The sequence below is a fragment of the Salmo salar genome, chromosome 23, assembly GCF_965601325.2.
Source record: "Salmo salar chromosome 23, fSalSal1, whole genome shotgun sequence".
In the NCBI taxonomy this organism is placed as follows: domain Eukaryota; kingdom Metazoa; phylum Chordata; class Actinopteri; order Salmoniformes; family Salmonidae; genus Salmo; species Salmo salar.
In genome coordinates, this window is record NC_138313.1 from 48793950 (window position 1) to 48820427 (window position 26478).

General features: G+C 42.7%; 1 protein-coding gene across 1 annotated transcript; it reads left to right on the top strand.

The window, feature by feature from the left end:
- Positions 1-5340: 5340 nt before the first annotated feature.
- Positions 5341-12400, top strand: LOC123732513 (tripartite motif-containing protein 16). The gene is made up of 6 exons (XM_082968296.1): positions 5341-5973; positions 6396-6491; positions 10512-10745; positions 10950-11109; positions 11235-11294; positions 11531-12400. The coding sequence occupies exons 1-6, from the start codon at positions 5392-5394 to the stop codon at positions 12040-12042; spliced, it is 1644 nt and encodes a 547-aa protein (XP_082824422.1). The 5' UTR covers positions 5341-5391; the 3' UTR covers positions 12043-12400.
- Positions 12401-26478: the final 14078 nt, after the last annotated feature.

Here is a 26478-nt window from a genome sequence, read left to right on the forward strand (position 1 = left end):
TGAAGAGATTCTTATAGGTTTCAAATCATCTTGCCCGCAGACTTCCTCTTCCAATGCGTATCCCGGCAGGGTTGTCCCACTCAGGGCCAGTTCGATCTGACATAGAGTAAGTCTTATCTTAAGCCATTCTCTCATACGCAACGCAGGAGAAAAACTCCAAGTTTTTGGCTGAAAAAGGGTGTTGAGGCAGCTGTTTGTGAAAATCTTCACTGTTGAATCGTCTGGTTGGAAATGTAACCCATAGGGCCTTCAGTCACATCAATCACACCATTAAAACAATCAGGTGCATCACAAAGAATGGGGTCGATGGTTTTGTCATTGTGGCCCAGACATGAAGTACACAATACACCTAGAATTGGTCTAAGATACATGTTTTCTGTAGTTTTCTGTGGTTTATCTCTCTTGAGGTTTCTTGTCACTCGTAGTGTTCACAGGTCTAACACTTACTTATACTCAGGCAGAACTACCCTGGAAATTACTTTTCATTCTACAAGGGGTCACAAGCTCACTACACAGCAGCTCCATAAATTAACCTCTTACATCTAGATGTTCCGCTAGCGGAACACCTGCTCCAATATCCAATGATGGGTGTGGCGCGAAATACAAATTCCTCTAAAATCCGAAAACTTCCATTTTTCAAACATATGACTATTTTACAGCATTTTAAAGACAAGACTCTCGTTAATCTAACCACACTGTCCGATTTCAAAAAGGCTTTACAGCGAAAGCAAAACATTAGATTATGTCAGCAGAGTACCCAGCCAGAAATAATCAGACTACCCATTTTTCAAGCTAGCATATAATGTCACAAAAAACAAAACCACAGCTAAATGCAGCACTAACCTTTGATCTTCATCAGATGACAACCCTAGGACATTATGTTATACAATACATGCATGTTTTGTTCAATCAAGTTCATATTTATATCAAAAACCAGCTTTTTTACATTAGCATGTGATGTTCAGAACTAGCATACCCCCCGCAAACCTCCGGTGAATTTACTAAATTACTCACGATAAACGTTCACAAAAAACAGAACAATTATTTAAAGAATTATAGATACAGAACTCCTCTATGCACTCGATATGTCCGATTTTAAAATAGCATTTTCGGTGAAAGCACATTTTACAATATTCTCAGTAGTAGCCCGGCATCACAGGGGTAGCTATTTAGACACCCACCAAGTTTAGCACTCACCAATATCAGATTTACTATTAGAAAAGTTTGATTACCTTTCCTGTTCTTCGTCAGAATGCACTCCCAGGACTTCTACTTCAATAACAAATGTTGGTTTGGTCCAAAATAATCCATCGTTATATCCAAATAGCGGCGTTTTGTTTGTGCGTTCTAGACACTATCCGAATGGTAAATAAGGGTCGTGCGCATGGCGCATTTCGTGACAAAAGATTTCTAAATATTTCATTACCGTACTTTGAAGCATGTCCACCGCTGTTTAAAATCAATTTTTATGCCATTTTTCTCGTAAAAAAGCGATAATATTCCGACCGGGAATCTGTGTTTCGGCAAATAGAGGGGAAAAAACAAAGACGGGGGCGGCCAGTGCACGAGCCTAAGACCTTTGTCCTCTGATAGACCACTTAGCAAAAGCGCTCGTGTGTTTCAGCCAGGGCTTTGAATTACGTCATTCAGCTTTTTCCCGGGCTCTGAGCGCCCATGGAAGACGTAGGAAGTGTCACGTTAGAGCAGAGATCCTTTGTAATGGATAGAGATGGGAAAGAAGGCCAAGAAATGGTCAGACAGGGTACTTCCTGTACAGAATCTTCTCACGTTTTGGCCTGCCAAATGAGTTCTGTTGTACTCACAGACACCATTCAAACAGTTTTAGAAACTTGGAGTGTTTTCTATCCAAAGCTAATAATTATATGCATATTCTAGTTTCTGGGCAGGACTAATAATCAGATTAAATCGGGTACGTTTTTTATCCAGCCGTGAAAATACTGCCCCCTAGCCATAACAGGTTAAATAAAACAACTCCCAACTGTTTCAAATTTTAAAACACATTTTCTTTAAGTTCAACAAGGTCACGACACCACACATCAACCACCAGGCCATTACTCTATATTACACACATCAATCACCAGGCCATTACTCTATATTACACACATCAATCACCAGGCCATTACTCTATATTACACACATCAATCACCAGGCCATTACTCTATATTACACACATCAATCACCAGGCCATTACTTTTTATTTCAAACATGTGTTTTACTTCAAAGAAACAGCTGCACTATAAAGTTACATTACACTAAATACAGACTACAATACACACTACACTACACACTACAATACACACTACATACACACTGCACTACACACTACACTACACACCACGCTACACACTACAATACACCCTACACTACACACTACACTACACACTACAATACACCCTACACTACACACTACAATACACACTAAATACACACTACAATACACACTACACTACACACTACAATAAACACTACTCTACACACTACAATACACACTATACTACACACTACAATACACACTAAATACACACTACACACTACAATACCCACTATAATACACACACTAAAGTCTCACAGGGCGGCGCACAATTTGCCCAGCGTCCGGGTTTGGCTGGGTAGGCTGTCATTGTAAATAAGATGTTGTACTTAACTGACATGCCGAGTTAAATAAAAGGTAAAACAATAGTGTGAGAACATCCGGACAGGATGTCCTTAAAAGGTCATAAACACAGAGCACAGGAAAAACTCATCAATCATTTTTTGACAGCAACTGTCTACTATATTCTCCCTGACAGCTAGGTGAGACAACAACATATTACAATTGTATCAAGTACATTTTCCCTCAACAAAGTATTTATCAACATTTTTACATATGCATTTCTATTACATTATATATGTTGGAAGTGTACTCCACCCTAAAGCCACTCTCCAACTAGGGCCACATCCTAGTTAAGCAGTACACCTTGCTGCAGTCAGCTCTCCATGCTCGTTTGGTGAGCCACCATGCAGCTGGTGGGTCTCCAACCCAGCCACTATCTCAAGACTATGGACCTCTTGATGAACTCTTTTGATGTAGTTTTAATTGGTATGGTGGCCAAAAACATTTCAGTTATAGTTTTAATTGGTATGGTGGCCAAAGACATTTCAGTTATAGTTTTGATTGGTATGGTGGCCAAAGACATTTCAGTTATAGTTTTAATTGGTATGGTGGCCAAAGACATTTCAGTTATAGTTTTAATTGGTATGGTGGCCAAAGACATTTCAGTTATAGTTTTAATTGGTATGGTGGCCAAAGACATTTCAGTTATAGTTTTAATTGGTATGGTGGCCAAAGACATTTCAGTTATAGTTTTAATTGGTATGGTGGCCAAAGACATTTCAGTTATAGTTTTAATTGGTATGGTGGCCAAAGACATTTCAGTTATAGTTTTAATCGGTATGGTGGCCAAAGACATTTCAGTTACAGTTTTAATTGGTATGGTGTCCAAAGACATTTCAGTTATAGTTTTAATTGGTATGGTGGCCAAAGACATTTCAGTTATAGTTTTAATTGGTATGGTGGCCAAAGACATTTCAGTTATAGTTTTGACTTAAAGAGAAACTTCAGGATTTTGGCAATGAAGCCCTTTATCTACTGACCCAGAGTCAGATGAAGCCCTTTATCTACTGACCCAGAGTCAGATGAAGCCCTTTATCTACTGACCCAGAGTCAGATGAAGCCCTTCATCTACTGACCCAGAGTCAGATGAAGCCCTTTATCTACTGACCCAGAGTCAGATGAAGCCCTTCATCTACTGGCCCAGTCAGATGAACTTGTGGGAAACATTTGTGGTGACAGAAATTAACTGAGGTTCAAGGTAATTAAGTAAGATGACGTATAGTTAGTCTTCAAGGTACTAAACTGAGTGATTGTGTGAAGAAGATACAATGAAGAAAACATTGTGCCAGTAAATCTGAATTAGAATAGCGTGTCGTACAAGTTCCTCTTTCTGGTCCTCTGTCTAAACCAAATGTTGAAGGCAGAGTGCCAAAAGAGCTTCTGGGTAGGGGCAGAATCCTGTTGTTGAGATAGAAGTCACGATAACAGCTCAGCATTAGGGTTGACCACTGAGATGTGTCAGTTCTCAGAAACATGTTCCTAGAACTCAAACCACACCCTGACCACACCGAGAGTTTCACCTAATAGCTGAGCAGCATGATTCAGCTTAACCCCTGAAATGAGCCTTTTGCAAACTGCTTGTGTAAGATGGTGACACTTGAATCTCATGTAAAAGAGTGTCTATATAAGAGAGCTGTTGTTCCTGAATCATTGGTCTCTCTACCATGCACCCTGAGTGATGGTTGACCTCATGTCTCCACATCTTAATACAGCTGTTGTTGAAAGATTCTTCAGTCTCTCCCCTTTCTGGTTAGAATTTCTACAACACATTTTTATGTCTCTGCGTGCAGTTTTTAAGAGATCGCCAGTGATTATGCTCTGATGAGAGCTAGGTATTTTATTTAGTATTTTGAAATCCTTTTGAAAGTGATTTGTAAAAAATGTTTTAAAATAAAACTCCATGACATTTTCCTGTTTAAACCAGTCCTTTACCTCCAGTGTCCTGGTCCTGAAAACACCCTACAGACAAGAGTATTCTACTACCAGGGATGGGCAGAAATTACTACATACAAATACAAAATTCAGATACAAAATACCATAAAGATCAATGTATCAAATTAAACTACTAAATACTTGCATTTTGTAATGTATATAATTACATGTAATGTATTTATTTTTATATACAAAATATATTTGGAAGTGTCCGGCCCGAACAGCAACAAGATTCTCAGTAACGGTTACAAAACCTTTTTTCTTGCTTATTGACAGTGATACTGTATGTTGTTATCTACCTTAGTTGAGCAAGTCACTCTGGAGAAGATAAATTACTAAAATATGAATGTATATGTGATAATTAACAAACCAAATAAACTGCAAAGCACACTGGATATTATTATTGGTCTTGTTTCGGGACAGAGCTCATTAGAATAATACTCAACATGCTTTGCATATTATTAATTTCACATTTACATTTTAATCATTTAGCAGACGCTCTTATCCAGAGAGACTTTCAATTAGTGCAGTCATCATAAGACAGCTAGGTGACAAAACAATATATTATTAACGTATCAAGTACATTTTCCCTCAACAAAGTATTTATCAACATACTTCCTTATCAAAGAAAGTCATACCTCCTTATCAAAGAAACCACACCCCCTCTACATACAGATTACACAGTCCAGTAGAAAGCCACTCCCTGTCCTCTGGTGTAGAGTTACATGAAACAGAAAGTCATCTTTCACACTGCCATTGCTTAACCTACAGGAGAGAGCACCACAATGGCAGAGAATCAGGAACTGTTCTGTTGCTCCATCTGTCTGGATCTACTGAAGGATCCGGTGACTACTGCCTGTGGACACAGTTACTGTATGGGTTGCATTAAAGAAAGCTGGGATCAGGATGTTCTGAAAGGTGTCTACAGCTGTCCTCAGTGCAGAGAGACATTTATCCCAAGGCCTGTTCTGAAGAGAAACACCGTTCTGGCTGAAGTGGTGGAGAAACTGAAGAAGACAGGACTCCAGGCTGCTCCCCCTCCTGCTCTGTGCTATGCTGGACCTGGAGATGTGGCGTGTGATTTCTGCACTGGGACCAGAAAGCAGAAAGCCCTCATGTCCTGTCTGGCATGTCTGGCCTCTTACTGTGAGACTCACCTCCAATCTCACCATGAATCTCCTGCTTTGAAGAAGCACAAGCTGGTCAAAGCCACCGCACAACTACAGGAGAAGATCTGCTCTCATCATGACAAACTGCTGGAGGTTTACTGTCGTACCGATCAGCAGTGTATCTGTTATCTGTGTACAATGGATGAACATAAAGGCCATCATACAGTGTCAGCTGCAGCAGAGAGGACTGAGAAACAGGTAAGACCAGAACAACTTGTTGGTGACTGTCTGATAAACAAAGAATTAAAGATACAGTAGGAACTACAGTCTGTTGAATATGAGATCATTCAAATGAAATGGATCCACAAATATGAACACAAACCTTGAGTGTATAGATATGTTAACCCATATTCTCCAAATGTATCACCATTTTTAAAGTCAAACACTATTATCATTCTGAATGGCCTTTTATGAGTCCAATGTTCACTCCCAAACCCTTGAAACATCTAGGCCTACCATAAAAACTATAATCATTCACATAGCAACATAATATAATATTGTAAAGGGACTTCCTCAGGATTGTAGACCTTCCTCTCTATGGGTCCTATGTCACATTACTATACCATTGATCTACTGGACAAATCAAGCTTGATAGCTCATTGAAGAGTGATTCTCCACAGAGGCAGCTGGGGATGAGTCAGCAGAAGGTCCAGCAGAGATTCCAGGAGAGAGAGAAGGAGCTGAAGAATCTCCAAAAAGCTGTGAAGTCATTCAAGGTGAGTATTGTTGACCAGAGGAGATATCAATTCACTTCTCTCCTCCAGTCAGAGATAGAGAGAGATAGAGGGGCCCCTATCCAATACCACTGACCCCACTTTTGGGAACAGGCTGTCTTGACCCCTTTCAGAGAATTGACTGCTTAATGTAACCGACGGGATATGAACCCAGGTCTGCCGTGGGATAAACGAACATCTTGACCATTACATCAAGAGGACATTCCCTATTGGGCCGACACTTATTTAGAAGTCGCAGGCGTGTTAACCTCTCTTGGGTATGTGGGACGAAATCGTCCCACCTACTCAACAGCCAGTGGAATCCCGTGGCGCGATATTCAAATACCTTAGAAATGCTATTACTTCAATTTCTCAAACATATGACTATTTTACACCATTTTAAAGACAAGACTCTCGTTAATCTAACCACACTGTCCGATTTCAAAAAGGCTTTACAACGAAAGCAAAACATTAGATTATGTCAGCAGAGTACCCAGCCAGAAATAATCAGACACCCATTTTTCAAGCTAGCATATAATGTCACAAAAACCCAGAAGACAGCTAAATGCAGCACTAACCTTTGATGATCTTCATCAGATGACACTCCTAGGACATTATGTTATACAATACATGCATGTTTTGTTCAATCAAGTTCATATTTATATCAAAAAACAGCTTTTTACATTAGCATGTGACGTTCAGAACTAGCATACCCACCGCAAACTTCCGGTGAATTTACTAAATTACTCACGATAAACGTTCACAAAAAAACATAACAATTATTTTAAGAATTATAGATACAGAACCCCTTTATGCAATCGCTATGTCAGAATTTAAAATAGCTTTTCGGCAAAAGCACATTTTGCAATATTCTGAGTAGATAGCTCGCCATCACGGGCTAGCTATTTTGACACCCACCAAGTTTGGCCCTCACCAAACTCAGATTTACTATAAGAAAAATTGGATTACCTTTGCTGTTCTTCGTTAGAATGCACTCCCAGGACTTCTACTTCAATAACAAATGTTGGTTTGGTTCAAAATAATCCATAGTTATGTTCAAATATCCTCTGTTTTGTTCGTGCATTCAAGACACTATCCGAAGGGTGACGAAGGGTGACGAAGGGTGACGCGCACGACGCGTTTCGTGACCAAAAATATCTAAATATTCCATTACCGTACTTCGAAGCATGTCAACCGCTGTTTAAAATCAATTTTTATGCGATTTTTCTCGTAAAAAAGCGACAATATTCAGACCGGGAAACCCTGTTTTCATTCAAAGACTAAAAATCTAAAATGGACTCTTCTTGTGCACGCGCGCCCCAGTCTCATTGTTCTCTGATCGACCGCTATCCAAATGCGCTACTGTTTTTCAGCCATGGCCTGCAAAGTCATCATTCAACGTTCTGCCGCCTTCTGAGAGCCTATGGGAGCCGTAGGAAGTGTCACGTTACAGCAGAGATCCTCAGTTTTCAATAAAGAGAGTGTAGAAGGCCAAGAAATGGTCAGAGAGGGCACTTCCTGTAAGGAATCTTCTCAGGTTTTTGCCTGCCATATGAGTTCTGTTATACTCACAGACACCATTCAAACAGTTTTAGAAACTTTAGGGTGTTTTCTATCCAAATCAAACAATTATATGCACATTCTAGTTTCTGGGCAGTAGTAATAACCAGATTAAATCGAGTACGTTTTTTATCCGGCCGTGCAAATACTGCCCCCTACCCTAGAGAGGTTAACCTCATCACATAACCATGAGTAACCATGACTGACTCATGTCCCCTATACATTAACATGGAGCTCTCTCTCTCAATTCAATTCAAAGATCTTTATTGACATGGGAAACATATCTTTACTATGCCAAAGCAAGTGAAGTAGATAATAAACAATCATGAATGAACAGTAAACATTACACAACATCTATTTTCAAAAGAACAGAGACATTTCAAATGTTATAATTCAAGTGCAAACAGAGAGAACCGTGCACCAGACTGAGTTCTGGAGGTGAAATGGAAATGAATGAGGGAGAGTTAAGTGAGGTAGAAGGTGTGGAGAAGAGCTCAGAACCAGAGAAGTATTTGGTCATATGAGATTTGACTTCAGAAGACTTCCAGGATGTGTTGAGTGGTGGTGTCCCGTCCTCCCAGGTCGTTGGCATGGTGCAGGAGCAGATAGGGTGAAAGTAGTGGAATGGGGTAGTGGGTTTTTAATGAGTGTAGGGTTAGTTGGCATGGTGCAGGAGCAGATAGGGTCAAAGTAGTGGAATGGGTTAGTGGGTTTTTAATGAGTGCAGGGTTAGTTGGCATGGTGCAGTAGCAGATAGGGTCAAAGTAGTGGAATGGGGTAGTGGGTTTTTAATGAGTGTAGGGTTAGTTGGCATGGTGCAGGAGCAGATAGGGTCAAAGTAGTGGAATGGGGTAGTGGGTTTTTAATGAGTGTAGGGTTAGTTGGAAGGGTGTTGATTTATTTGAAAAAATATGAAATGTTCCTTTTCCCATTTTGTATCACAAAGTAAAATAGATTTATATTATTGTCCAGTTGGGGGCAGTAATACAACATATTGGATGAAAACCGCCGATAAACTACAAAGAAGAAGAAACGTTATATTTTGTCTATTTACAGTGTTGTAACGATGTCTCTCTCTCTCATTCCATCACTTTCACAGTAGTTGCTTGTGTGGGTCTCTGGTTATTAATGGGGTGCTGACAGACAATCGTTGATGGATATTTATAGAGCTCTGATCAGGACGACAATTGATTACGGGTGTATAGTTTATGGAACAGCAGCAAAGACTTAAGCTGGACAGAATCCAGTATATAGCTTTAAGGATATGTATTGGTGCATTTAAATCAACATCTGTATGTGTCTTACTAGTGGAGGCAGGTGAGATGCCTTTGGGTATACGGCGTAATAAATTGTCATTATCTTATTGGGTTGCAAGGCTGTGAGGTTGAGCATCCCACTGCTACTGTTCTAGATGACTGTTGGGAATATACTAGTAGACAAGGCAGTGGTTTTGGTTGGACAGTTGTAGGTATCAATGTTATTATGGAGAAATGAGAGAATGGGGGTAGTAGTGAGATTCTGCTGGGTCCCAGCACATTCAGGTGTGGAAGGGAATGAAATTGTAGACCAGTTATCTAAAAGAGCTTTAAAACCAGATATAATATATATTAATGTTCCACTGGGTAGAGGTGAGGACAAATGTAAGATCAGAGACATTTTGATAGATGTGTGGCAGAAGAGATGGGACTCTGAGCACAAGGGACGGCATTTATATGTCCTCTAAAGATCGGTGGACCAAGGTTCAAAGGTCAGATTAGGAAGGAAGAGGTGGTGTTTACTCGATTGCGCTTAGGACATTGTACATTGAACTGGTCCTTACATCTGGTTGGCAGCATGTGAATGGTTCGTGTCTGGAGGGTATTGTCAATGAAACGGTGGAGCATGTGTTGTTATATTGTTGTAAGGATGTTGAAGAGAGGGAAAGATTGAAGTGTAGGGTCATTGAGGTTGGATGGGGTTGGGGGGGTTGGAAGGGATGTGGGGGATGGGGGAGGGTCTATTAGAAGTTAGTAGGGCTCTTTTTTATTTTCTCAGAAGTACTGAGTTAGGTAGGAGGATTTAGAAATGTGCTGCCATCTATTGGAATTATCAGTACTGAATAAAGTGTATATCCTTACTAAAGTAGTAATTACTCAGAATTGCAAAATATAAAGTTTTATAGTTCATCTTATAACTAACAGCTGGGTCTAGCTCTGCTCTGGGGCAGGCTACTGGAGGGGGGACCAGGAGGGAGGAGAGTAGAGCAGGGCCAAGCGGTGTTCTGTACCTGCCTGTCCAGGAGGGGGTACAAGGCCTGGTGGACCTGGAGAGCAGGGTGGCAGCGTTCTGACTCAATGAGGTGCAGAGGCTACTGTACCTACTGTCTCTTTCTCTCTCTCTCTCTCTCTCTCTCTCTCTCTCTCTGTCGGTCTCTGTCTCTCTCCCGCTCTCTCTCTGTCTCTGTCTCTCTCTCTCTCTCAACAGCGCTCTGCACAGGCAGCAGTGGAGGACAGTGATCAGATCTTTACTGAGCTGATCTGCTCCATTGAGAGAAGGAGCTCTGAGGTGAAGGAGCTGATCAGAGCCCAAGAGAAGGCTCAAGTGAGTCAAGCTGAAGGACTCCTGGAGCAACTGAAGCAGGAGATAGCTGAGCTGAGGAAGAGAAGCACTGAGCTGGAGCAGCTCTCACACACAGAGGATCACATCCAATTCCTCCATGTAACTAAACTGCCTTGTTACATGTGATATGAAATTAACTTAATGTGAAACTATTCGTCTCAATCATTATGTTGTCCTGTCTGTCTCTCTGTCCTTGTCTCTCCCTCTCTCTGTCCGTCCCTCTCTCTCTCTGTCCGTCCCTCTCTCTCTCTCTCTCTCTCTCTCTCTCTCTCTCTCTCTCTCTCTCTCTCTCTCTCTCTCCAGAGTTATCAGTCTCTCTCCAGTATCAGTGTATCTTCAGACTTACCCAGCATCGTTGTCCGTCCTCTTCAGTACTTTGGAGATGTGAGTAAGACTCTGTCTGAACTGAGAGAGAAACTAGAAGACTTCCTTAAAGGAGAATGGACCAAGATCTCAACTACAGGTGTGTTGAAAACAATAAGAACATCAACTTTAGACCATTGAAAGTTCCCTACTAGTCATATACATGTGGAATATGGTATGATGATAACATTACCTCTCTCTGTCAATGTGTTTGTGTGTCTGTAGTGAATATAGTGGATGTTGTACTGCCTCCAAAGCCCAAGACCAGAGAACAGTTGTTACAATGTGAGTCTCTTTATTGTGAAGTAACTAACAGTCTCTTTTTACTGACACTCCTAACAATCCCTCTAGAAATATATAGCAATAGTAGATCTAATCAAAGACTGGGTATCTATCTGACTCCTCATATTTCTCTGATTTGATCTCTGCTGTGCTCTAATCAAAGACAGGGTAGATACAGTATCTGACTTAAATTATTGTTCTGACTCCCCTCATTGGTCTCTGCTCTGCTCTTCTCCCAGATTCCTGTCAACTCACACTGGACCCAAACACAGCATGCACATACCTCTCTCTGTCTGAAGGGAACAGAAAGGTGACCTATACAGACCAAGTCCAACCATATCCTGACCATTCAGACAGATTCACCAACTACTGGCAGGTTATGTGTAGAGAGGGTCTGTCTGGACGCTGTTACTGGGAGGTGGAGTGGAGTGGGGAGTGGGTTTATACAGCAGTCTCATATAAAGACATCAGCAGAACAGGGTCAGATGGTGGATTTGGATACAATAACAAGTCTTGGAGTTTACTGTACTATAGAGGTGGTTATTGTTTCAGACACAATAACGTTGAGACTGAAGTATCAGGCCCTCAGTCCTCCAGAGTAGGAGTGTACCTGGATCACATGGCAGGTACTCTGTCCTTCTACAGTGTCTCTGACACAATGACCCTCCTCCACAGAGTCCAGACCACATTCACTCAGCCCCTCTATCCTGGGGTTTGGCTTACTGGTACTGTTGAGCTGGTTAAACTGTAGTAGGGTCCACATAGATACTAGTCATGCTGGTGTAGTCTATAGCTGAGCTGGTTAAACTGTAGTAGGGTCCACATAGATACTAGTCATGCTGGTGTAGTCTATAGCTGAGCTGGTTAAACTGTAGTAGGGTCCACATAGATACTAGTCATGCTGGTGTAGTCTATAGCTGAGCTGGTTAAACTGTAGTAGGGTCCACATAAATACTAGTCATGCTGGTGGTGATGGTCCCCAGATGTGATGATTCATTCTACTCTGTTTCATCTACAATGATTTAACTGATTTGATCTTCAGATGTTCTGAATTAAAATAAACATTCAATGTATTCATATCTATTTAAATACAATGTTTTAATCGTGTACATTTCCATGAATCATGATGTATGGTGTTGATGTGTATTGGTTGTCATTCAGAACCATTGATATGTTTTCTCAGTTGGTTCTCTGTCTCTATGTAATTCTCCTTAGTATCATTGATCAGCTTGTAGGTTCGGCCCTAATTGATATGTTCTCTGTCACCTGGAGCTGCATGGAAAATGGTCCAGGAACAAAAGGACAATTCAGGACTAGTCAGCCCACTACAAGCTGGAATCACTTACTTTCTACTAAAGTATATGGTCTGGTTTCCCAGACACAGATTAATCCTAGTCCTGGACTAAAAAGCATGTTCAATGTAGATGTCCAGGAAAGCGTCCCTAAATGTGTCATCTTTCATCCTCCCATACTGCTCAGTCCAGCGACATTAAACCTGTCCAGCAGGTGGTGGTATTGACCAAACAATAAAACCAGCAGATATCTTGACTTGCCACTCAGTATATCAGTAATGTTCAGAATAGTACTTTAATATCATTGGACATTGATGGTCTTGTTAATCCACTATCCAGAGTCAGGAACAGATGAAGTTAGGTCTGCTACTGTTCAGTGATTAAATATGATTTATGGTGATGGGAAATAAAAAATACAACCCTAAACTTCATCTAGTAATAGTTTTCCTTTGTTATTTATTCAAGGTGTGTCTTTAACTTGTAAATGGATTGTGTGGAGGTGAGCTAGTGGTGTGGGTGAATATTCCAGTTGTGTTTAGGCATCTTCATGTCTGACATCCCCCAGTTCTGTTCAGACCCATTGAACTGGGTTACATTCTAAATGGTGACTTGTATTGATAGTCCATACTGGACCTAACTGTGGTTAACCAGACTGGAGGGGTTCTGATCACATATTCCCTCATGTCCACAACTTTATCTCTCTCTCTCTCTCTCTCTCTCGCTCTCTCTGTCTATCTATCTCTATCTCTATATCTATAAAAAAAAGCAGGCAACCTCAATATGGTTTCATTCCTGTAGTTATCCTCTATGGTCTAGGGGACAGCAGGGCTCAACAGCCAGTGTAATCCCGTGGCGCGATATTCAAATACCTTAGAAATGCTATTACTTCAATTTCTCAAACATATGACTATTTTACACCATTCTAAAGACAAGACTCTCGTTAATCTAACTACACTGTCCGATTTCAAAAAGGCTTTACAACGAAAGCAAAACATTAGATTATGTCAGCAGAGTACCCAGCCAGAAATAATCAGACACCCATTTTTCAAGCTAGCATATAATGTCACATAAACCCAAACCACAGCTAAATGCTGCACTAACCTTTGATGATTTTCATCAGATGACAATCCTAGGACATTATGTTATACAATACCTGCATGTTTTGTTCAATCAAGTTCATATTTATATCAAAAACCAGCTTTTTACATTAGCATGTGACTAGCATGTGACTAGCATTCCCACCGAACACTTCCGGTGAATTTACTAAATTACTCACGATAAACGTTCACAAAAAAACATAATTATTTTAAGAATAATAGATACAGAACTCCTTTATGCAATCGCGGTGTCCGATTTTAAAATAGCTTTTCGGTGTAAGCATATTTTGCAATATTCTGAGTAGATAGCACACACAGAAATGTAGTCAGAGACCTGAAAGGAACATTCACCAAGGAAGGATATCCCATCTTTGTGGCAGGAGTCCCTGGGTCCGAAGAAGTTGCGGACATAACAGGGCCCTTCGTTAAAGACAGGAGAGTCAAGTTGGAGTATGAAAACAGTTGCTCGGTCTACTGTCACGTAGCTAAGGAGACCTACGTGGCTCCCAGTCATAACCTAGACGACAAGGGTGCTCTGTCTTCGATTTACGTAAAGGTCAGGGGGCTGTCGGCCTTCAAAAGTATGCACTCCCCTTGTGATTCTGCCGTGACGGACACCTTCATATCCTGCAGGATGAGGGGAGACTGTGTCAAACTGGAGACTGACATGGTATCCTGCTTTTCAACCTCTCCCTGGCACCAGCTCAAGGCCGGAGATGTAATCTTATACCTGGAGAGTGAACCGATCCTGGACGATGTCGGGCAGTGGTTAGACTTACATCGAGCTAGCTCCTTCCTCACCTCTTACAGAGTGGACGATGTTATAACCTTGAAGCTGGACTCTGGGTTCTCTGCTGTCTCTACGACACTGGTCCACGTACAGGGCTACGGGTCTGCGTCGAGCGACACCATCACAGTGAGAACACTGTACAAGGACTGGAAATACTGCATGAACCACATGTTCTCGCGCAAGGAAGCCATCCTCAGAGACCTGTTAGCGTGCAAAGCATCGCAACTCATCTCGTCCAAGATGGCAGCCGGGTTATTTCCTTGGAGCAGTCTCATCAAATCAGCAAAGAACAAGCACTTTAGTCAACAAACGCTGGATCGCTTGAAGGTAGCCAACTCCAGTGTTAAAACGACCTACCTAGAAACGGTGAAGACGTGACTACAGCACATTACAGGACTCTCTGTCAAGCCAGTCGAATGCCCCGAGTATCACAAGTGTAACCCTTGCGAAGCAGCCTTCTACAGATACCCCTTGAACCTCCAGGCTAACACAGGGTGTATCATGGCCATGTTCGGTGGATCGCTCATATGCGAGGCCAAGCGTTCTGACACAAGCAAGGCGTCTGACGGTGATAATGAACATGGCTCCACTCACGTTAGAGATGCCAACACGGAGGATCATCACAACCAGGTCCCCCTAACCCAAATCGATTCCTCGTCTTACACAGAGATCATTTCACACCCCTACCAGCCTTTCAACAAATGTTTCGCCAACTCCAGGGTGCTCATAGCTCAATATGCAGACTGTACCTTGGTGAACCGATCTGGAAAGCTTTTAGCTCACTGCATTATAGACTACTGCTTACCCCGCTACATGTACAGTTCTGCCCTTGGCTCCCACAGCCTGGACGATTGCAAAGAGCACTTGCTCACCTCAATCACCTCAGTCAGACAGAGGTTGAAGAGGGCAACCATGGCTTTCAACTCGGTAATGAACAACTGCCCCGAACACATGATACCCGTCTGCGGTACTAGTGAGTTGGAGCACCTAAGGATAAACAGGGAAAAGGTGGCGCGTCTGCCCGGTGAGAAACTCGAGGTCTGCAGCAATGTAATCACCAAGGACATGTCCCTACAGCCCAGCGATGTCTACAGGAACCTAAGTGCCTCACTTGGGAAAAGGCTCACGGAAGCCATACCGGAAGGCATACTGTCCCTTGTCGACAACGACTCTTGCTCTGCCGCCTCCATCTTGCTTTCATTGCCGATTGTCATGTTGCGAGACGCTGGGATCACATACTCTACTACCGGTAGGATTTCCATAGTGAGAAGCGAGCTGTGCGAGAGGACTCTAGTTGACCTGGCAGGCCTTCTGTATCAGACTGTACTCATGTTGCAGATACAGACCCCTGACGCTTTCAGCTCTGGGCCCGTTATGTACCCAGAATCTGTTCTTTGCATCATGCCGTACTGTTGCGCCGACACAAAAGTCATGAGAACCTGGATCGAGACATTTAGGGAGAAAAAGTGGATCGCCCCTGTCCGGGCTAAGCTCGGAAAGAGGAGCCGTCCTCTCTCTGACTGCAGCAGGGTGGTTACGTATCATTGCACGGGTTGTAAAAACTTCTACAAGGACCTGTTCACCAACAATATCCCCGGTCACAGGCTTATCCAGCGTGTCTACGTGAAGACAAGAAGAGACGGATAGGACGGTGTGTCAATGAAAGACGGTGGCTCTCGTGATCCTTACCCGGCCTGGCATTGCTCATCGCTCTCCTCAACGGTGACACTATTCAACATTTGCCTGAACGTAGACTGAGACAGAAATTACCGTATATACCATTTCGTATACATGCATCGAGTACAGACCAGTGATAGTTTACCTTTAGCATCCCAAGCACGGATAAAGATGTCTTTCAGTCAGAAGGAGTATGTGTTCACCCACACAATGAACAAGGTCAGTGAAGCACATCAGCCTACCATGTTCAAGATTGACTTGCAAGGGCTCATACCCTTTGGAGACTGCAGCACTCTGTTCATCATTGACAACATGACAGTTACCGCATACAAGCAAGGCACCTTCGACAAAATACCAGCCAAGTTCACTGTCCTCAATGACAACAAGACAAGGGTCCTGACTAACGATCCATCTAAACTTTCATCCCAGTGGAACGTTGACATTAACGGTGGCTCCTGTATCAAGATAGCTGGCACAGACACAGTTCCTTTCAATCGAACCCTATCTGTGTATGATGACGACAACAGGCAGGCTCCCATCAATGTCTTAGCCTTCATGATGTCAAACAGTCTCTGGGCATTGGATAGCGCAAAAGGAGCTTTAGACATTCTAGTTGCTTCTGCCTGAGGGGAGTTTCAATTCACATGCGGCCTGTGTTCAACAATAGGTCTTGCCAGGGTTATCATGGGACCCAGTGAAATATCATCCTGTAACGGCCGTCGTTCAAATGAGACCAAGGTGCAGCGGAGGATGTGTTGATCTTCAGGAATTTATTAAAGAAAGAACACGTTAGACAAAAACAAGAACAGCCAAACAGTCCTGTCAGGTGCAAACACTAAACAGAAACAATTACCCACAAAACCCAAAGGAAAAACATGCTCCTTATGTGTGACTCCCAATCAGCAACAACGAGCTTCAGCTGTGCCTGATTGGGAGCCACACACGACCCAAAACAAAGAAATACAAAAACATAGAGAAAGGAACATAGAACGCCCACCCAATGTAACACCCTGGCCTAACCAAAATAAAGAACAAAAACCCCTCTCTATGGCCAGGGCGTTTCACATCTTTTTCTTTTCCCCAGTGTGCAGACAGTTACGTCTGCATACCTTCTCATCACCTCAGCACTGACAAGGACTATGATGCTCTCAGAAATGTCCTAGCTCTTTTGTGATCTGCCTGCCTTGACGACCTTGGGATTCTCCACAGAGTCACTCAGGAGATGGCCAAGACCTCGACTGTACATTTTTAGCCCTTGTCATGTAGTCCATCAACTCTCGTATATTGGAGAAGTGTAGATTGGCCCCACATCAAAACCCAGACCTGTCGAACATCACTTTGTATCCCTTTCCTTTCCCAATGTCAAAGAGGTATCCAGAGCAGTGTTCATCCATGTAACATATTGCTGCAGCAGGATTGCTTTTACCATTTGCATACTTTTTAGGTTGTTTAACAAGGCAGTGTGCTCACATGACCCTGAGGACCTTCCATTCGGTGACTGCCCAAAAGACAGTCCCCACCATGCACTCTTTAGTGACTGTATCATGGTATGCATCTCTTCCACTACACGTATGCAAGGGAACTCACTTTGACCACCAGGTATGGATCTCGGTCTAGCCATCAGGTACCCTCCTGGGTATTTTACAATCATGTCCTCTATAATGTTTGCAGGTTGACTGTATTCCCATTTTAGGAAGTCGGTACATTTGTAACGGCCTCCTATGACATATATGGCGAATGAAATAATAACATAATCATCTGTCTTCATCATACATGAACACACTCCTCCGGGCACCGCTCCACAGTATTCTGATATGGCAAAAGCTCCAGCATTCACATCGGGTCTATTCAGGAAAGATGTCATTTTTTGCTCAGACACAGAACCCCACCAGTTGTCACCCAGTGACTCTACAAATGAAAGTCGTGATCTATCCAATAGAGGCCAGTTTCCATATGTCACTTCCATTCCGGCCATTTCCAATAGACACTTGCTGTTCTTCCCAGTGCTGAGACAGGCTAAGTGTGTTCATATACAGGAACAGACCTTGCTATTTAACTGCTTTCCTGTGATAGTTTGTTGGGTAAACACCCGGGGGTTGGGTTTATCCAAGGCTTGCTTGGATCAATACCCCAGAGCTGGAAGAGAGAGAGAGAGCCACATTATGCTAAGTGGTAAATGGGTTGCTAAGCACCCCTAGGTTGAATACACACGAGCGGTTGAGTAACAGTCCACAGATGAATAACCAAGATATTGTGCCATGAAGGGACTCGTGTTAGATAATACAGACACGGCTGAATGAGCAGGCCCAGCCATAATCACTTTCTGAATGAGCAGGGCAGAGTTGATAACACGACCTCGGAAAAGGAACAGGGGGGAGAAGAAAAACGCTTGCTTTGTTTTTTCTATCTTTTTATCTCGTGTGAAGTATTTGGCTTTCCTTATGTGTGGGTTTGAAGTTCCACACCCAGAGAAAAGGGGGATGGTTGGGATATATTTAATTAACAGCGTTTCATCCCGTCAGCGGGATCAAAATCCAGCGAAAAATCATATCGCCATTAGCATAACAAAATTTAATAATTTGAAAAAATAAAATAAAATAAAAAAAACATTTTTTTTTTTCTTTTATAGATACACCTCTCCTGAATCAACCCACGTCGTCCGATTTCAAAAAGGTTTTACAGGAAGAGCAAATCATTAGATTATGTTAGAGGAGTCCATCGTAAAAAGCAGCAACTTAGCCATTTTCCGACCAACCACAAGCATCACAAATAACCAAAAAACAGCTAAATGCAGCACTAACCTTTTACAAACTTCATCAGATGACACACCTAGGACATCATGTTACACAATGCATGCATTCTTTTGTTCAATAAAGTTCATATTTATATATGAAAACAGCATTTTACATCGGCGTCTGACGTTGACTAACTATTTTCCCGTCAAAAGCATCCGATGAAACAGTGCTACAATTTAATGAATTACTATTCGAAAACATGTTTAAAATGTAATATTGTCATTCTAAGATTTATAGATGAATATCTCTTGAAAGCACCTGTCATACCAGATTTAAAAATAACTTTACTGGGTAATCACACTTAGCGATAAAAGGGGATGCGATACTCAGAAAATGAGCTGGTAAATACAGCTCGGCGCCATCTTGGAACAATCGCAAATCACATCTAATGTTGTATAATATTGTCAATAATCCCTTACCTTTAGTTGTCTTCATCGGAAAGCACTTCCAGGAATCCCAGGTCCACAACAGATGTATTTTCGGTCGAAAAAGTCCATCCTTTATGTTCCATTAGCTTGCTGTTGTTAGCGCTTCTGAAGGCAGTATTCCAAAGCTCTGCCGGCCGCGGGACAGCCGTGTCGGAAAAAAGCAATTTTTTCCCATTTAGGTTCGTTCAAACATGTCAAACGTTGTATAACATAAATCTTCGGGGCCTGTTTCAACAAGAGAGCCAATAAGATTCGAGGGGGACGATTTCAATGTGTTTCAAAATGTTTCCAAAGGTGGGGGTAGACAGGGCCGCCGGCTTCATAATGGTGATGGCCCTCACGCTGTGACCAATTTCCAACGCGTCTCATTCACTGAGTTTCGACTGTAGAAGGCTCAAAACACTTTGTAAAGACTGGCGACATCTTGTGGAAGCAATAGGAAGTGCTCAATAAACGATATCTCACGGTGTGATTAATAGGCAACGTGATGAAGTTGAGTTCGCAATTCAGAATTCCACTTCCTGTTTCCATCTGTCTCGGGGTTTTGACTGCCATATGAGTTCTGTTATACTCACAGACACCATTCAAACAGTTTTAGAAACTTTAGGGTGTTTTCTATCCACAGGTATTAATTATATGCATATCTTAGCTTCTGAGTCTGATTAGTAGGCCGTTGAAAATGGGCACGGATTTTTTCCAAAATGCGCTGTGGCGCCCCCTATCCTAGGGTAACGTCAAGAGGTTAAACTAGGTGTGGTGCATAGCTTATGAATATGTTATTAAACATAACAGGTTTGTATTGTATTGACATAGATTGAGCAACCTATAATAGAAGTGACTAAATGGAGGGTTGGTCATAGGGGCTAGTCTGTATGGACCGTTTGAGACTGGGTTGATCGCCACTTGTCTCCACTGGTCTCCTCCTTCTCCCTCTTGTTACATCCATTGTGCTCATGCACAGGTCCTGTGCTGTAGGAAAGGGTCTTGGTACAAAGGACACTTTTACAACCGTTGTCATATGGTCCAGCAAACTTGTCATTGAGTTAAAGTGTATATCTGTATCAAGCACAAACCCCGAATTATCAAACTTGACTTTGTATGGTTGTCCTTTTGCTGTTACAATTTCGAAGAGGTATCCACATTCCTCTTCATCCATATAACAGATCGTTGCAGCTGGCTTGGGGTGTTCGTCTTCCATCTTTATTAGGTCCTGTATAACTTCAATGTGCTTTGATGACCTTGGGGAACTGCCCGTTGAAAGCCCCCCCACCTCCCTGCATCTCACCAGAGTAGGCCGTGATGGCAATAGCTCCTACAGTGACTTCGGGTCTATTTAGGGATGATATTAGCTGCTCTTTAGAGACGGAACCCCACCACTTCTGAGGCCAGTTGCCATATTTCCTTTACTTAGAGACACGGAGTGAGTCGAATTGTCTTCTCCCCACATAGGCCACCTTCTTATCAGTAACCTAGTTCGCTATATGTGTGTGTGTGTGTGTGTGTGTGTGTGTGTGTGTGTGTGTGTGTGTGTGTGTGTGTGTGTGTGTGTGTGTGTGTGTGTGTGTGTGTGTGTGTGTGTGTGTGTGTGTGTGTGTGTGTGTGTGTGTGTGTGAGGCATCAGTGTCTCCGGAAGGGAATAAATAGTGCAGCAAAGCACCAGACTCCCAGCAGGTAACAGTAAACAGACACATTGAAAGCAATGAATAAGCTTAAACCATTTGATAAAGCACACACACACACACACACACACACACATCGCCGTCCTGTAGATACGACTCCTGAGTTGAAATGGTATCAGCGCTTTCGGCTGAGTCAACCGTTGAATATGATGTGTAGAAAGAATGGTTTCCAGGGTCCCCATCTGCCATAGTAGCGACTGAGATGTAATCAAAGGCACGTATAGATAGAGAACCCTGCCCTGTTGCACAAGAAGGACACCATTTACACAGTCCACTGAAGTGTGTATATGCACACATGCAAATGGCACTCGGTACATAAGCACACATCTGTCGATACCACATAAACCGATCCCAGAGAGGCCCGAGTCTACAGGCAATTTGCTGAGATACACTTAGCGCCTCCAGTCCTCACACACTCAGGGGGTAATATCAGTCCATTAGCCTGACACACAAAAAGAACACCACGTTGGTTAGATAGGTTTCAACAGAGCCATTGCCAACCTCTGAAAAGCTCTCTGACAGCAACTCTCTTTGCTCTCTAATCAAACTCTTAGGACAACCTAAGCTTAGCCCCTATCCTCAGTAACTCCATCGAACACCTCAGGATACCACAGACTTGCACTTTCACTAAGGCTATGGCAGGCTGGTACGACTGCCTCCTCTTGAAGGACAGGACCCTGACAGATTACGAGAAGGAAAAGCTGGACCGTGTGAACGTGAGAGCCGGCAGCGCCGAAGGCGGCCATGTGACGATAGGCCCAAGGGACAATCTCTTCACCGGACCCATGTATGTGCCGTTAACGCACTACCACCATCTCGACGCCCTATTAGCCATCATGGCATGCTACGTCTCCCCGAGAGTGAAAAGTTTGTACGACTATCCCATGAGACATGTTCACATTGAACCAGGGCAGCTGCTCCATCACGCATCACAATCCCCTGTCAAGTCAACGTGGAGAGGAGAAGAGTAAGCAAAGTATAAGGGTAAAAGAGAATATTACCATCCTATTCACACTACACCCACAAGTGGAAAGACACTGGTCCACCCTGGACTTGGTCCCCCCCATAGCCTTATGCGGCCAGGGACCACAGCCAGCCCTCAAGACATGGACTCCACCGCTAGCTACCAAGACCTGAGGTTCATTTCAAAGCATTACACATTCACTGTACAGCATGTATGCACTATGGTGATGACACAGAATATGAATAAAAAGCTCAACAGCCGTTCTCACAGTTCAGTGCCATGTTGTTACATTGACTATTCATCTCTACCCCTACACCTGTCTTTCACTCATTACTTTGCAAGGCATACCTCGCAGTGTTTCATATCACACATAGGAATATGCACTCCCAGCAATTACAGAGACGAGTGGTAGCACTATGCATCACTTTCCCAACCCTATTGCAGGTATAACTTAGTGTTTACATTGGGAGGGAGAAATGTAGCACATACCCCTGACAGACATGGTGAATTAGTCAGTCCTAGCAAGCAAAACTCCCGAATGCACTCTGTGACACTGAGACAGAATAGCATATTGTAGCCTAAGTCAGGTGCATGTATTATAGACACAGAGATAGTTAGGCAGGGAATAGGAGGACAGTGTGTACGAGAGACAACCCAATAAACATTGGGGCGAGGTGCAGCAACTATTACCTACATTGGATAAAGCAGGACATTAAACCAACAGTAGGGGGGAGCGACGGGAAGGTACATTTCCAAACACACCGGGTGACAGGAAGGTCAGGAATACTACTATCACACTCACCAGACACAGTGTTCCTAACCAACAGATATGTTATTTATATAGTTTTAGAATACTTTTAGAAATAGTTAGTTGATTACGGGGCCACCTGGCTGTTTGCGAACAGGGCCCTTGGTTGGAATGTGGCGCGTGTGAGTTCTGGGGCAGGACGTTCCAGTGGTATCCACCTGGTGGTAATGTGGTATAACAAATAAATGTATTAAACATTTTCAGTATTTCATTTTCTCTTTCTCATTTATTTTTCCTTTTTTGTTTCTTGTCCTTGGGTTTACAGTTCTTTATCAGAGTTTCCATTTCCTCACACACAGAGACATCCAATGTTCCCACTGCAGGCCATTTGGTGTTTAATTTTCTTGTGTGTTTTTCCCATTTCATAGAGATTTTATTATCTCCTCTTTACTTAGGGGGTGTCTAGTCCCTAATATCTCTACTGGTGTTGTATTCATTTTATCGATTGTCTACAGCTTAGCTATAATTGATTAAATCCTCCTTGCTATCTTCTTTTCCTTTTGATTTAATTCTTTGTGATGTCTATCCTTCTTATGTTTATTTATTTACTCACTATATCCTATCTTCTGGTTAATGATTGTTTTGGTCCTATTTTACTCTATCCTCAGCACTAGTTCCTATTTCACGGCTGGGTAGCCTGAGGCTGTTTTTCTCTACACAGCTTGTGCTTTATCCGTATGTTTTATCTTCTCACTTCACTCACCGTATATACTATATGTGTTTTGTTTAATACTTTTTATTATGTTCTGTGTATTTCACAGTGGTTACTTTAACACACTATTATGTCAATGTTTTATCTTTCCATAGCTTCTTTTGTCTGTTATCTATTGATTTTGTTCCCTCTTCCTTGTCAGTATAACCTCTCTGTCAACAATAACATATCTCTGACCTTACTGTTGACAAATGGAACCGGTCTCTAGTTGGGGGAAAGTGCTTGTCAGTATAACCTCTCTGTCTACAATAACATATCTCTGACCTTACTGTTGACAAATGGAACCGGTCTCTAGTTGGGGGAAAGTGCTTGTCAGTATAACCTCTCTGTCTACAATAACATAACTCTGATCTTACTGTTGACAAATGGAACATTCCACCCTAACATGTAGCTGGGAATACGTTATAAACTTCAGAATGTCAGTGTGTATGCTGAACCTACTTCCTCAGTAAATGGAACTATGTATGTATGGAGGGGAAAGCCTGCTATTATCTGTCTATACTATGTATGTATGGAGGGGGAAGCCTGCTATTATCTGTCTATACTATGTATGTATGGAGGGGGAAGCCTGCTATTATCTGTCTACACTATGTATGTATGGAGGGGGAAGCCTGCTATTATCTGTCTATACTATGTATGTATGGAGGGGGAAGCCTGCTATTATCTGTCTACACTATGTATGTATGGAGGGGGAAGCCTGCTATTATCTGTCTACACTATGTATGTATGGAGGGGGAAGCCTGCTATTATCTGTCTACACTATGTATGTATGGAGGGGGAAGCCTGCTATTATCTGTCTACACTATGTATGTATGGAGGGGGAAGCCTGCTATTATCTGTCTACACTATGTATGTATGGAGGGGGAAGCCTGCTATTATCTGTCTACACTATGTATGTATGGAGGGGGAAGCCTGCTATTATCTGTCTACACTATGTATGTATGGAGGGGGAAGCCTGCTATTAGCTGTCTACACTATGTATGTGATGTACAACAAGCAGTGCAGCAGTAATGAATGAGGAGGAAAGTGTTTCCATAGGTTTGTGTTGTTATTATTATTAGCGGCTTGGGTCTTTTTTAATATCAAGGAATATTTCACTTCCTCTGTTCATAGGAGTAACAACATGAATTTGTCCATGAGGCAGAAGTAATGTGGTGCGACTCGAGTTTCGCCATCAGCTGGAAGACTGTGTCCCTTTTTGGTCAGTGTCAGTGGAGGAAAGAGAGAGTGGAGGGATGTTGAGAGACGGACCCTCAGTCTGCTGCTCTCTCCCTCTGCTGAGACTGACCCTCAGTCTGCTGCTCTCTCCCTCTGCTGAGACTGACCCTCAGTCTGCTGCTCTCTCCCTCTGCTGAGACTGACCCTCAGTCTGCTGCTCTCTCCCTCTGCTGAGACTGACCCTCAGTCTGCTGCTCTATCCCTCTGCTGAGACTGACCCTCAGTCTGCTACTCTCTCCCTCTGCTGAGACTGACCCTCAGTCTGCTGCTCTCTCCCTCTGCTGAGACGGACCCTCAGTCTGCTGCTCTCTCCCTCTGCTGAGACTGACCCTCAGTCTGCTGCTCTCTCCCTCTGCTGAGACTGACCCTCAGTCTGCTACTCTCTCCCTCTGCTGAGACGGACCCCTAAGTCTGCTGCTCTAGAGACTGAGAGGTATAGAGACATACTGTCAAGGTGACAGGTATCCTAGTGGTTTAGAGACTGAGAGGTATAGAGACTTGTCACTCTAAGACAGTTTCATTTCATCTGGTTTCAGAAATAATGTATAGGATATGTTCATAACCCCGTCCACCTATAAGATGTGGGGGGATCTGTGTGACTAAGAAGAGATACAAGAACTCTGATTGTAAAACGTCTCTTTTTAGTCCTAGATATGTCTAGGGTTAATGCTGAATGTAGTACCTCTAACCCTGATCCTAGGCCTAACAGTAATAACCACACTGTAATGTTAGAACACATGTGTGTATTATAAGGCATTATAAAGGTCATTAAAATAATTATAATATGTACTTCATAGAAACTGTTAACCTTTATATATTCTAACAACTCACATTTTGTTAGATGTATTCCATATTAAGGGTCCTAAACTAGGAACTAAAATATTTGTCTCCCTCTAGACCATGGGTGTCAAACTCTGGGGTAATTATATTTGGCCCGCGAGACAATACCAAATTACTACTAGAGCTGGCCCGCCGGTATTATACAGCGCATTCACCGCTAATACTACGAATCCCATAATGCTCTGCTGTTGTTTTCGCGCGCCAATCAGGACAGGACCCAGAAACGCCCTCTCCTCTGTGACAGTAGTCATAGCAACATAGACGCTACAACTGTCAGCGCGCTATCCCTTCCCAAAAATGGCGAAAAGAAAGGCAGAAAACAGGAGCTTTCTGGACAAGTGGGAGGCAGAATATCTGTTTACATATGTAAAAGACAAACCTGTTTGTCTTGTTTGTGGAGTCAACGTGGCTGTAAGTAAGGAGTACAACATTAGACGACACTATGAAACGAAACACCATGACAAATACAAGGACCTGGACATGACTCAAAGGAGCCAGAAAGTAGAGGAGATGAAAAGAAGTTTGGTTTCACAACAGAATATGTTCAAAAAAGCCACATCACAAAGTGAGGCTGCTGTAAAGGCTAGTTATATAGTGGCAGCAGAGATCGCAAAATCAGCCCGGCCCTTTAATGAGGGAGAGTTCGTGAAAAAGTGCATGATGAAAGTTTGTGACCTCGTATGCCCAGAGAAAAAGCATTTTCAAACGTGAGCCTGAGCAGGAACACAGTAGCTGATCGCACATGTGATCTTGCCACCAGTCTGTATGACCAGCTGATGGAAAAGGGAAAAGATTTCGTTGCGTTGTCCCTCGCTGTGGATGAGAGCTGCGACGCATCTGATACTGCTCAGCTGTCAGTCTTCATCCGTGGAGTATTATCATTTTAT